The sequence below is a fragment of the Corvus hawaiiensis genome, chromosome 1 (assembly GCF_020740725.1).
Source record: "Corvus hawaiiensis isolate bCorHaw1 chromosome 1, bCorHaw1.pri.cur, whole genome shotgun sequence".
Lineage (NCBI taxonomy): Eukaryota > Metazoa > Chordata > Aves > Passeriformes > Corvidae > Corvus > Corvus hawaiiensis.
Genome location: NC_063213.1, coordinates 27,963,806 through 27,977,078, shown reverse-complemented (window position 1 = coordinate 27,977,078; position 13,273 = coordinate 27,963,806). Strand labels below are relative to the sequence as shown.

General features: G+C 44.5%; 1 protein-coding gene and 1 long non-coding RNA gene across 3 annotated transcripts in view; one reads left to right on the top strand and one right to left on the bottom strand.

Moving 5' to 3' along the window:
• Nucleotides 1-1,907: 1,907 nt before the first annotated feature.
• On the bottom strand, nucleotides 1,908-7,382 carry LOC125323127. Its single transcript, XR_007202395.1, has 3 exons — nucleotides 6,964-7,382; nucleotides 4,949-4,993; nucleotides 1,908-2,107 (listed from the first exon to the last, which is right to left on the bottom strand). It is a non-coding gene; the product is annotated as an uncharacterized LOC125323127 (long non-coding RNA).
• The window catches only part of EGFR (epidermal growth factor receptor), a 159,962-nt gene continuing 152,552 nt past the window's right edge, over nucleotides 5,864-13,273 (top strand). Inside the window, exon 1 of one of the 2 annotated variants that reach the window (XM_048297741.1) lies at nucleotides 5,864-6,383. In XM_048297741.1, the coding sequence (XP_048153698.1) occupies nucleotides 6,278-6,383 (106 nt within the window). In that variant the 5' untranslated portion in view covers nucleotides 5,864-6,277. The remainder of the gene's footprint in view (nucleotides 6,384-13,273) is intronic. The other variant, XM_048297731.1, reaches the window with a different exon arrangement.

The window sequence follows — 13,273 nt, the reverse complement described above, 5'->3', positions numbered from 1 at the left end:
TTTACTGTGCAGATGACCAAGCAGATTTCCCAGAACGCATTGCCCAGAGAGGCTGTGGAGTCTCCCTCACTGGAGATATTCCAGAATTATCTGGATGCAATTCCATGCAATGTGCTCTAGAATGACCCTGCTTGAGCAGAGAGGTTGGACCAGATGACCCACTGTGGTCCCTTTCAACCTGACCCATTCTGTGATTCTGTGCTAGCTCTGCTTCTACTGACATCTCATTTATTGACAGCATGCTCCAACTGTATTTGCTGAAATTATACAGGGTGGTATAATTTCTGGTTGAATGAGGGAATATATGTAATATACGTACCATAGTAATACCAGTGTAAGTCACCTCAACGAAGTACAGAAATAAAACAGGAGCTAGTTTTTATGCAGGAAACTTGTACTGTTTAGTAACAAAAATTATGTATGTAATGTAGCTCATTCCATCACAGTATCAGTCCTTATGTCCTTACCCTCGTGGATGGTAAAATTACTGACATAAGAACAAAGCTAGAAATGCCTAGTTGAGGGACTTGTTAAAGTTTGTGAAAAACCACAGAAGTTTCTACATGAAGTTACAAACAACAAAATGATGCTTTTAAGCAGGAAGTGTATTCTACCCTTTGAAATTATGTCCTAGATGGCAATGGAGGTGCCACATTCCCCAGGCATTCAGCAGAGATTTTGTTAGAGGGGAAAGAATAATTATATGGTAAGTAAATGTGAATACTTTTGTCAATACAGTGTAGTTATTCCTATGACACTCTGATAACCGTTTTCAGTTTATCTTATCAATTGCAGCGTTTATCTTCGATACAGAAAGAATTTGCCATATCTATTTTTTTCCTTGTAATTACTTTAGATATTAATCAAAATGCAAGAAACATTTTTTTGTCCTGCTTTATACAGGACAAAAACTGGGGGTTGCTTCAAAGAGAAGCCATAATTCAGAAAATAGATGGCTCAAACTTTCTCCCATGCAATGGGTGCAATAAGTCTTTGAGTGCTAAAAACCACTACAGCCACACAGGTTTTATTTCTAAACTTTTTTTTTGTTGCCTACTTTCATTAGTGTATAAGCTGCTGCTGTGAATCCTTAACAGAGTTTAAATAATTTTAAAAGTCTGTTCCTGATTTAAGAGAAGTTCCCTGCAAAATACCACAGTGATCTTGGTGACTGAGATGATAGATAAAACATGGATATTAAAAAAAATAAAGAACATGTAGGAACCCTCCTGAGATAACACCATGGTTGTGTGTTGAAATACTGACTGCAGTTTATTATAATTAAGGTTTAATTTCAACACCCACGTGTTTGTTGGTATTGTCCTTTCTAAGTGCTGTTATACAAACAAAAAAACAAACAAACAAACTGCTGGATTCTGCACCTGGGATGGGGCAACCCTGGATGTACAGACAGGCTGGGGAACGAGATGCTGGAAAGCAGTGCCGTGCAAAGGGACCTGGGGGTCCTGGTCGATGGCAAGTTGGATATGAGTCAGCAGTGCCCTGGCAGCCAGGAGGGCCACCTGTGTCCTGGGGGGCATCAGGCACAGCATTACCAGCCAGGCAAGGGAGGGGATTGTCCTGCTCTGCTCTGCACTGGTGCAGCTTCATCTCAAGTCCTGGGGGCAGTTTGGGTGCCACAATTAAGAAAGATACAGAGCTATTAGAGAGAGTCCAAAGGAGGGCAACAAAGATGACAAAAGGCCTTGAGTGGAAGCCATACAAGGAGTGACTGAGGTCACTTGGTCTGTTCAGCCTGGAGGAGACTGAGGGGAGACCTCACTGCAGTTACAGCTTCCTCGTGAGGAGGGACAGGCACTGATCTCTTCTCTGCGGTGACCAGTGACAGGACCTGAGGGATTGGCCTGAAGTTGTGTCAGGGGAGGTTTAGGTTGGACATTAGAATAAAGTTCTTCCCCCAGAGGGTGGTTGGGCACTGGAACAGGCTCCCCAGGGAAGTGGTCACAGCCCCAAGCCTGACAGTTCAAGAAGCATCTGGACAGCACTCTCAGGCACAGGGTGTGACTCTTGGGGTGTCCTGTGCAAAGCCAGGAGTTGGACTCGATGATCCTGATGAGTCCCGTCCAACTCAGCGTAGTCTGTGATTCTGTAAACAGTGTTAAGAGAGGAGAGAAAGTTAATCTGAGTGTGTAAAAATGCATCAATTTTCATCAGAGACACTCTCTAGAAGCAGCATGATCTAAGGTTTAAATAGAATGTTTAGAATAAACAGCTCTTGAGTAATAATCCTAGCTCTGCCACTAACACTCTGCCCAAGGGAAATTATTTTACATCTATAAAATGGAAATGATAGCTACTAACCTGCTTTACAGGAGATTTGCAAAGATAAACTAGTTAATGTTTGTGCAATATTTTCAACATGCAAAGTGCCATAAAGCTCCATGAAATATTATCTCAGCCCGTGCTTTAAAACCTGAGTGAGGAGTCATAGAATACAAACTACAATGCAAAATACAGTCAACAATCTCAAACACCATGCAAAATCCAAGCAAACCAGATTGTAAAACCACGCTAATTCATCTCTATTTAATTTCTTCTCTTCCACTGAAGGGCCTGCCCTTTAAAATCACTTTCACAACATGCAGAGAAGAGCTGCATTGCCATTGAGGAATGGTTGCTGATGAATTTTTTTTGAGGGGCAAATGACCCACTCTTGGTGGATAATGAAAAGCAAGACTTTTTTTTCATGTAAGGAAATGATCCAGCAGGAGGGATTTTTTTACTCTTGAGAGGATTTTGAAACTCTATTCTGTTTTGAGGGAATGTGGAAGAGATAGGAGAACTAATCCTGCTTTTTCCACTCATAGGGAAATCAGTTATTCATCCTCTTACAGCTACTCCTCTCCATGTGTGGCAAAGTAACCAGCTCAGTGGTGCAGGCAAGTGGTGGTGAGCAACTGCAGTCAAATTCTGTAATCCAGAAGTATCTTCACGTGAAAGAACTACCAGATTACATGATCTTCATAGGTCAGCATGTTTATGCTTAATATATAGAAGACAAGATACATATATATGTACATACTATAAAGCAAGCAAATCAAAAGAAAGCTGAAGACAGATGTTGCATTTAGTATTTTCACTACGAACTATCAATTTAAAAATTGGTGATCAAAAGGCTGGCCTTTGTTCTATGATCTTTGATCCACGCACACATGCAGCCAGTAATAAAAGTTTTGCAACATGAATATTGCATGCCCTTAGTAAAATTCATGTTAGCTTCAAAGGAGTTATACCAAAGGCAGTCACTGGATATGTGACCAGCTGGTTAGGGAAAATGTAACGTTTGACATTTCAGAACCATTTCAGAAATTGCTCAGTTGTGTAAAAAAGGCCTGAAATTCCTGCCTGTGGTAAGTTTCTCAAACTTCAGTCTTAAGAGTTCCTTTACATGTCTCATGACCTTGGCAAGCAGAGCACAATGCCACAAAAGTAACACATTTGTGCTCACAAAGGTGGGAGGACAGAATTTATGGCAGCTTGCTGTGCAGCCCCTTCAGCAGTGCTGCACTGCCAGCAGCAGATGAGAGTCTCCTGTAGTGGATATCTGCAGTGTGGGAAAAAAATTTAAAGGGGAATTTGCCTAGTCTCCCCTTGCTCACCATGTCAGCAATGAAGGAGGAGTTCAGTTGGGATTGAATACTTGAATTTATGTGCATTTATGTAAGAGCAGTACGTGATGGGAGGGTGAAGCAAGTAAGAAATGTTCCTGCTCAGTATAGCCGGTAGAATCACAAAAATTCTGCAAAGCAAGTATTAGTTCTTTAGCATGTTAGGACAAGATCTGGACCAGTTTCTCCACTGAATTCATATGCAAAAATGTTTTCTTTTTTTTCCTATGTTTAGTTTAGTTTTCATTTGTCACTTTGAACCCTTTCTTCTTCTAGATTTTAAAAACTCTATTGCCTTCTACATTGGTAGCTTGACACCCAATGTGCATGTCTAGGGTCACATTTTTATTTAGTATTTACATACTGAACTGATTTGAAGGTCATTTATTGGTTGTCTTAATTGCATTTCCTTTATCATAATGCAAGCTGTAATCATCAGTGTGTGCTGAGGATGCTTTGCAAATATTCCCTCCCTAGAAGCTGATCTCTTTTCCCTAGGTCTCTCTCACTTTTAAAGATCCTCCTATTTGTCTAAATAAATGAAAATGAGCCATATACACATAGTGTTTATGAAGTTGCACTGAGTGAGAATCTTTCAAGCCAGTTTGTATTAATATTGTATTGTAAGTTCAGGTTCTGTCCTCACTTACAGCCATGAAACCAATCATATGGATAGAGTTCCTCGGATGTTATTAATGTCTGAGTTTACTTCAAAGTACATCTTTCACATTATTTACAAAATGTAATTGAACAGAATGTCAGCTACAGCATATGAAAGCTGTCTTGTAATGCAACTCATCCTAATAAATGATTACAGGCCTGTAGGGTGATACATGGTTAAAGGCATGTGGTCAGGCATTGGGCTTTGGGCTAGGATGTGTAAAGGGGATGGTAGTTTTCTTTGCCTAGTTAGGACAGTGACTAGTTAAACTATCAGAAAAAAAAAAGATTTTACAGAGGAAATTGACTGGTAGGAGAAGGGCAATGTATCTCTTAGAGGAACATGCGTAACAGAGGAAAGTCAAGGTACACTCAGTGGCTATTTTGCAATCTGTTGTGTTCCGATACCCTGTGATAGATGCAGGTGTTTAGCATGGAACTTCCCAAAATTCATGTCATTACTGACTTTAGTTCTGGAATTCCCACTTAATCACTGTAGTTTTAAGTCTTCATATCCTATTGACTGTGTAACGCAAGCCTTCACAAGAGCTTTATGAAGAAATTAGCACCAGTGTTCAGCAAGTTTGAATGTTGAATCACGATTTACTCGGAGAAACCCCAGCCCAGACAAGTGGCACTTCTGTGTCCTATTTACATACCTGAGTGACAAGACAGTGCTTCCTCCCACTTTCCAAAGAAACAGCCTGTTAAAAAAACGATAAGAATATTTTAATGAATACTGAATAGCTTGGGCTTTCCTCTTGGGGGAAAGGACCACCACACCGGTACTCTTTTGCTTAATGTCTGTGGAAGTACTTGGAGCACCTCGAGAACACTTGTATTATTTTGTGTTTATTAAGTAACTTGCTACGCGGAGCAGCGAGCACTTTCTCACTGCTGGTGGCAGGGGAATAGAAGCAGTATGGGCAGACACGGACCCTGTCATCCGTGTGCTAAATAAGCACCAAAACCTCACTGTTTCATTCCACGCACACACTTGGCCTTACAAGTATTGGGAGTAAAATGACAGAACAAGAGCAGGACTACCCGCAGAGGCCGAGTGAGCTCCGCTGATTTCGGGCGGCAGAAACAAGGCTGGAGCCCCGGAGATGCGCCTCTGGGGAGTGGATTGAACCTCCGGAGCGGCTCAGCTGCTCCCCAGTAAAATGCTGAGAGTTCTCCCTTGCCCGGCACAACTTTCCCTGATGAACGGGACGGGATAGCGCTTCTGGCGCAAACGCGCCCGGGACACCCGCACTGCTGTAAACCTCTGCTCCTCCACCACTCCCGGGCGGGGACACACGGGAAGGCAGAAGCTACGTTAGGGCCACGCCGCTCCTTCGCGAGCCGTGGCGCAAACGCACGCTTATGCCTTTGGCAGCTACCGGGCAGAAGCTGCCGGGAAGTAGAAAATCCACACATACACACCCCTCCCAGCAAGGAGGAACGGCTAAACTATCTCATCACCACTCCCACCTCCTCTCATCCTATATTCCGGGACAGGTGGAGGACCCGCCCCTTCTCCACCTGGGCGGGGAAGGAGCTGCCGGTTTCTCCTCCCCTCTCCTCCTTGCTCCCTCCCCATCCTCCTCCTCCTTGGCGTCCCCAGAGGGAGCCCCTGCGCTCCGCGACCGAGTGGAGAGCGCAGCCGGGCGCACCCCGTCCCACAGCCGGCTCCAGCCGCTCCGCAAGCCCTTGCGCACCCGCCGCCGCTTGTAGCAGGAGGAGCAGAGGTGGGGGGAGGAGGAGGAGGAGGAGGAGGAAGAGGAAGGCAGCAGCCCACCCGCAGCGGGGCACCCACGTGTGCGCGCAGACCTCGACGGCCGCCCTCCAGCATGCTGCTCGGAGCCGCGCAGGGCAGAGCGCCGGAGAGGAGCTGATCGCTGCCGCGGGAGAAGAGCACAGCAGGAGCGGCTCCGCGGAATCATCCGTGCGCCCGTCCCGTCCGACCCCCAGCCACTCCGCCGAGGGAGCGGCGGTCCCGCAGCATGGGCGGCCGCAGCCCCCTCGCTGCTGCCGGGCCCCGCGGCGCCGCTGTCCTGGTGCTGCTGCTGGGGCGCCTCGCTCTCTCCCTCGCCGTGGAGGGAAAAAAAGGTAGGGGGCTGCGGGGGGCCAGGGCGCGGGGGTTCCGCCGCCCTTTGCCAGCGGCGTCCCGGGGGACCAGGGAGCCGGGGCTGCGGGCGGCTGCGTGCCGCGGCCTCCCGTGGGGAGCGGCGGAGGGAAAGTCCCAACTACTTATTTCCCTAAGAAAAAAAACAAACCAAAACAAAAAACCCACCCCAAAAGCAGAGAGAGAGGAGAAACGGGGAGAAAACCAAACCTATAGCAGCGATCACGCAGCCCTGACTTCCTGATTCTTGGCTTATTTTCTTTTGTGGGGGTGGAGGAAATAAAAGGGAATAAGCCTTGGCACATCTCATCTGTTGTGCTTCTCTCCTTTAGTGTTTCTTTTTTCTGCTTCCCCCCTTCCCACGTTGCCCAGTCGCTCCCCGGAGCGCGCTCCGCGGCTCAGCCCAGCAGAGCCGCTCCCGGCTCCCCTGCACCGCGGCGGCGGGGAAAAGCCGCGGGGTTCCCGAGTAAGCACCGCTCCGGTAACCCGCCGTCGCTGTGACCCGGACACCTCCGCTTGTCCTGTTCAAAGATAGTCACAGTAATAACAGAAAGAAGTATGCACCTGGGGAGGGGTGACTGAAAAGGGAGGAAGCTTCATGTGGATTCTGGTTCCCCAGTTATCAGAAAGAGGAGCAATTTATCCCTGCCCGACCCGGCGCGAAGGAGCCGCCGTCCCGTCCCGTCCCGTCCCGTCCCGTCCCGTCCCGAGTCTGCCGGCGCTGCCCGCCCGTCCCGCCGGTGCGTGGGAACAGGGGCCGGGGCGTGGGGCTGCCGCGGGTGCTTGGGTTTTCCTTCTTTATTGGAGAAATTGCTTCAGAGGGTGAGAAGACGTTTCTGGCCGGTCAGCCCCGTCGCTTTTTCTCTGTGTGTGGTGTTCTCTTTTGTGAGTTTGGAGAGCAGGCCCCGGCTGCTGTTCCAGCCGGAGAGCAGTCCTCTTTATCTTGGAAATCTGCCAGCCAGAGGAAAAAATGCAGATTTGGGTGGTTTGGTTTTTCTTTTTTTCCTTTCATTCTTTTTAAAGAAAAAGGGGGAGAAGAGAACTGTTGCTTTCTAGAAGAGCTGATTGCATGGCTTAGAGCCACTGAGTTAGTCTTTCGTGACTGTGGACTGTAAAGACGCCCTGAAAGTGAGGAACACCCCATCCAAAAGAACTAGTTGCACAACCTTTAAAAAGCGGAAAGATTCTCTTGTTCCAGAAATCAAGTTCATACCTGTTGTTGATGTAACATGGGCAGTTTTTCTTTCCCCTTTTTTTTTTATTTATTTATTTTTCCTCACCCTTTGAAGCTGATGAGAAGTGCCTCCCATCTGCTCTGCCTGTGTTAAAAGTCTTTTGAGATGCAGTCTCAGGTGCACATGCCCTGTAGAATATGTAAAGAGTGAAAGAAATACCTTGTTTATAATGTTTAATTCTGTGTCTCACAAGCTTAGGAGGTTGTCAGTTTTTTGAGGATTACTAAATAATCAACAGCTACGTGATAAATGCAATGGAGGTTATTCTCGGGATGTTGTATCAGCAAGTAACTGTTCCTCTGGTAAGAGCTGGAGGCTCAGTGGCACAGGTGAAGGCAGAAGGATTTCTTCAGAAAGCATTAATCAATTGACTGGACTTTATTAGTTTCTCCCTACACTTGAAGATAAGCAAGAAAATTACTCAGAGGTACAAAATGAAGCAGCATCTGAGAATTGTGAGATACTGATTTGAAGCAACAGGTCCAAGAGGTAGTAGAGGATCAGTGTATGTTGGGGACTGCCTCCTTGGTCAAATGATAGGACCTAGCATCAGAATTCAGAGTAATGCTGAAAGTAAATGTGCTGTCATAAATATACACAACACTTCTGAGTTTTAAGACCAAGTTTTGTGGATTTTTACAAGTTCAAATTGCATGTGAAATGACATTTTTAAAAATTTCAACCAGATTTATTCTATTACCAAAAGGAGATGTCTCAAAAAACCAAAAAAGGTGCCTGGGCAACTGTTAGAAGAACATCAGAATCAGCCTACAAAATCCGATCAACATAATGTTTGAATGGAAATTTAAATATAATTGTGCCTTTTCCCAAAATTGTAGAATGAATTTTCTTGAATATGGATGAGAGAAAACTGGTTTTGTTATAACATTGTAGTCATTAAGATACAAAAAAGAAGCCTAATTGAGCATATTCCAGAACCAAACAGCATTGCTCAAAATTGAAGTACCCTCATCACAGGGATCAATGCCCGCCTCTATCTACCTGCTCTGATGTTGACCGACATTGACCACAGGGGAACTAATCCAGATTTCCACTAATGTACCCTGGGTGGCCTGCTCAGTGGTACCTGAGATAAATACCTGGGATGGCTGGCATGCCACTTATGCTGGATGCATTTGACCCATGTCCTTTTTGTGTGCCAATGCTCAGCGACAGTGCTACGGTTTAGTAAATTGCTTTTTGTTGCTGTGTATTGGTTTTATATCTCTAGTTTTGATCTGTAGCTGCAGCCGTTGTGGGATGGGAGTGTGCTGCTCTGTGTCGGGAGCGTGCACGCAGGCATGCTGGGCAGCTCGGGAGCTGCCAGAGTGGACTGTAGTAGCTTTCTGTACCTGGAGTCTTATACAAAGGACTAAGTTCTTTAAGGATATTGAAGTATTCTTGTCCGTGTGAAGTGAAATATCCTGTGCAGTGTTTACGTGTGGGCTGTAACACACATTTGAGTCTGCCCTTTACCTTGTCGTGTAGTTTCTGCACTGTGTATTATTCTGTGATTACTTGTGACAGGTATGTACAAGTAGATGGGTCTTTGGATTGTGCAGAGCTTGATCCAGTTCCATGCAAGCATCCAGTGTCTTTTTAGATGCACTTCAGTGTAATCTGGCCACTGCTCTGTGGAGCAGAGATCTGGCAGGAGAAGCCTGTGAGTTGTGCTTGCTGTGGGGACCCCTCAGGAGTGGGGGGGCTGCCCACACATCCACAGCTTGGCTGAGGAATCAACAGGGCTCTCTGTCTACCTGGTATCAGGTGAAGGATGTGTCATACTCCTGTTACAATCCTGGGAGAGCTGGTACACTGTTCTCTCATTCCTGTGTTTGTGTTACCACTGACACAAGTGAAATTTTCTATGTGGACAGGAGCTAGTTATGTTTGTGTATGTATTTATTATGTGAGGTCTTGTCTGTGCAGCCATTTATTATTTTTTATTCTCCTTGGTAAATGACCAAACAATTTTGGATTTGGAAACTAAAATAAATCTCTGCAATCTTGATGGTAAATACAGTTGGAGAAATGGAAACTTAGATACTGATGCAGTCCAATTTGGTGAGATAATAGAAATAAATAAATAATGTTGAGTGTAGAGCTGCTCTTACTCCAATGCCTCAGTGTGTGAATGCTTAAGAACAAAACCCAAATCACATCATTAAGAGGAGGGAAGGGAAGGTAAAATGCTAGCACTCATCTCCTTAATTCAGTCAATCTGCAAAATACAGTGACTATGTGCGACATTTTGCAAGAGAGTTTGGCATCTCAGCAAAGTGTGTGTGTGTATGGTGAGCAAAGTAGATGCTGAAGTGCTAGTAAATACAAATTGTTATTTCTTGCATCAAGAGTATATTAAGAGATTTGCAGATAAATAGGAAATCAAGATCAATGCCCTCAAGACTTTACAATCAGAGTAGTCCATTGTAATTTATTTGTTAATTTATAAAGAGAGACTTTTGCGGAGTGTCGCACAATGCCATTATAGTCCTCAGGGCTGACTTTTGCATTTAAGTATCTATGTATCACCGAAATCACTGGGATATGCTAGCTTTAGCAGCAAGATAGCTGACTAGCCAAACCAGTTCCTTCAGAAGGTGTCCTTATCTTCCTTGAGCACAAACTGCCGTTGCTTAATAGCTCTTCAGAAACAAGCCTAGTGGAAGGTTTACTTCATTTTTAGGGAGGATGACAGTACCTTCATGGAATGGTTTTGCATAGAAACTGTTGATGTTGCTACAAACTCTTGCTCTAGTCCAGGTTTCAGTAGTATGTGTGCATCAGAGAGTACAGTCACGCTGTGTATGGGAGTGGATTATCCCAGAAAGAACTGATACTCAAAATTGGTGTCAGCGTGTTATAAGCACCAACATTTACGGGTACGAGAACTTATGTTAAATCTCATGTTAGACTTGGATCTGTATTGCAAAAGGGTTTGTGTAACACAGATTTCACTTGTAGAACTTTATTTGAGGGAGCCAGAACTGGCTGTACTCACAAAAGCATCTTTTGGCTGCTCTATATTAGGAACACTTCCTGGGGTGACCTGGCTGACAAACCTTTATAAATCTAGATTAGTCAAAACGGGGGTGAGGTCTAATTCTGTAAAAAGATTACTTTCTAGACAGAATAATTGTCATTTTGGAAATGTGTGAATTGCATTAGGCACTTTCTACTTGTGTTTATAATTTCTCAAACCCCCATTCTGCTGTACTGCTTTCCTTGAGCATCTACTAGCAGAAAATGAACTTCTGTCAGTCAGGGCTCAGGATTCTGGCACAGGAATCACACTCAGCTGGGAAATTGCTCGTTTTATCAGAAAGAGAAAGTTATTAGGAAATGCAGCAGAGCTGTTATTTGCTTCTCAGTGGAAGGATTGTTCTCACTTTTTGATTCCTGCAGTTGTAGGAGGCGTGTAGCGTGCAATGACCTCTCGAGCAGCAGTTTCTGCGCTGACAGGGATAGTCGCCTGTCTCACACTCACCTCAAGGTTAGCTTGAGCAACACATCTTTTTTTAAGTGCAGAATTTGCCTCTCTGGATCTTGAGCAGTGCTTCACCCAGCACCTGTGAGAGAGACCATGGCCAGCGGCTGTGTGACGCTGAGGTTTATGGCAGGGGAGCAGGGATAATGACAAGGGGGCCCTCACCACTGGGATGCACTCTTCAAACAAGGCTGATGCAATGCTACATGCCTCTGGTGTTGAGGGTGGTCTAAGATCTGTGTTGGATGTGACTGATCAGAAATCCTCCGTTCCTGAGGACCACTGCTGTTCATACCTGATGGCTTTAGAGAGCTCAAGAAATGCATGAGGGCATGGAGAGCCTGCAACATGGGCTTACCAGCATTGTGTAGGTGTTGGTAGAAAGTGTTCAGGTGAATGATGTTTTTCCAGGGATTAATGGTACACAGTGTGGAAATCCACTGCTTGATGTTTTGTGTGGACTTTGACAGTCCTTGTTCAGCTTAATACAGTACACACTGATCTGGTTAAGTACATATGGATTTGACCTTCTCCTGTGCCCCTTCTTCTAGGAACTTCCAGGAACACTATTAGTAGGTACAGTATGAGATGTAGTGGTGTTTCAGTCCATTCTGGTTATGTTACTTCTTGACTTCCAACTATGACAAACAGAATTGTAATGCTTCCTTTTTTATGGCTGAATTCTGCTGACCTAACAGTATTGAGTAATAGTGTATTTTTTTTTTTATTTCAGAAATAGTTACAGAATATTTGGCGTTAGTATGTGCAGAAGAAGTAATTCTTAAAGGAAATATGGAAAAAAAAGATGTAATCCTCTGTACAGAGAAGTTGGACCAAAATAAATGTCTATTTCTGCTGAAGCAAGATGGTTATTTATTAAGAGCTGCGACACGACTTCGTAGTTTGTCTTATTGGGAGAAAGTGTTGGTGTGGGTCTTGTGCTTGCTGCTTAATGTTATTGAGGATTGCTCAAAGGAAGAAAGAGGAGAAACCTACCTGTGAGATTGTATGTTTAAACAGGAAATCTTTCTGATGACCAGAGTGAAAAGATGCTGCCATGTGGGTTGGCCATTGAGCTAACAAGTGCAAGTGCTACCCCAACACACCTTTTTAAAATTATTTTTTAATGAACCGAAGGCATAGTTAGGAGGGAGAAGCACTGGATTTGTGTATCTCATAGGGATGTGTGAGCTTTCATTTTGAAGCTTCAATGCAAAGTGTGTTTTGCCTTTTGACAGATCTGTGCAAGGCAGATGCAAGGATCCTCCTTCTGCCAGCGTGCCTTGATCTGCTCAGCACATCTGCGTACCTGAAAGTAAACATCTACGTGTTCACATGCATGTTCTACTAGCAGTGTGCATTGAATCACGGGTGGCTTTTGTTTGTTTCAGTGGTTGAAGAGGAAAAAAAAACCTAGAAAAAAAGAATAACTTCCAGTCATACTGAAACAAGTATGTCAGGGGTGGTTTAAGTGAGGTGAAGTGAAAAAAAAAAAACAAACCAGCAACAAAACACCAAGAAAAAAAGCCCTGTTTTAATATCATCTGGAAAATCAAATTTGACCTGAGACCATTTTTTTTCAAGTTGGGTAAGAAGCAAAATGAAATGTTTGAAATGAAAATTTGCAGGTTTATTTCGAAAATATCAGAATACCACTTGATTTTCTTATACCTCTCTCCCACTTAGATTTTGGTCAAGGTGTGTTAGCTGAGCTTGGCTCGTAAAATTAAGGTTTTGGGAGTGGGGTAAACTGTCATTTGTATACACATTAATAGTTCTGCTCTGATCTCTCTGAACATTGAGATTAATGAAGCCAAAATACTTGTGATAACTTTTTTCTATTTCCATCAATTGAAACAATGAAATAGTAAAAATAATGAAATGGAGATAAATAAATATGTGTAAATTAAAAGAAGCTTGGTGTCCACTACCTCCCTGGACTCCGCATGTTTGGCGCCTTCACCTTACCTTGCTGAGTTCCAGAGGAGCCCGAGGCTTGCAGGCTCCTTGCTGGAGGTGCAGGAGCAGGCGGGCTGGGGCTCTGGGCAGGCAGGGTGACGCTGCTGAGCAGTAGCAATGCCCCAAGGGCCAGCCACGCTTCTGTGTGGGTTAAAAGCCTTCTTGTCTAGCGGTTACCTCTCTCTGGTTGCTT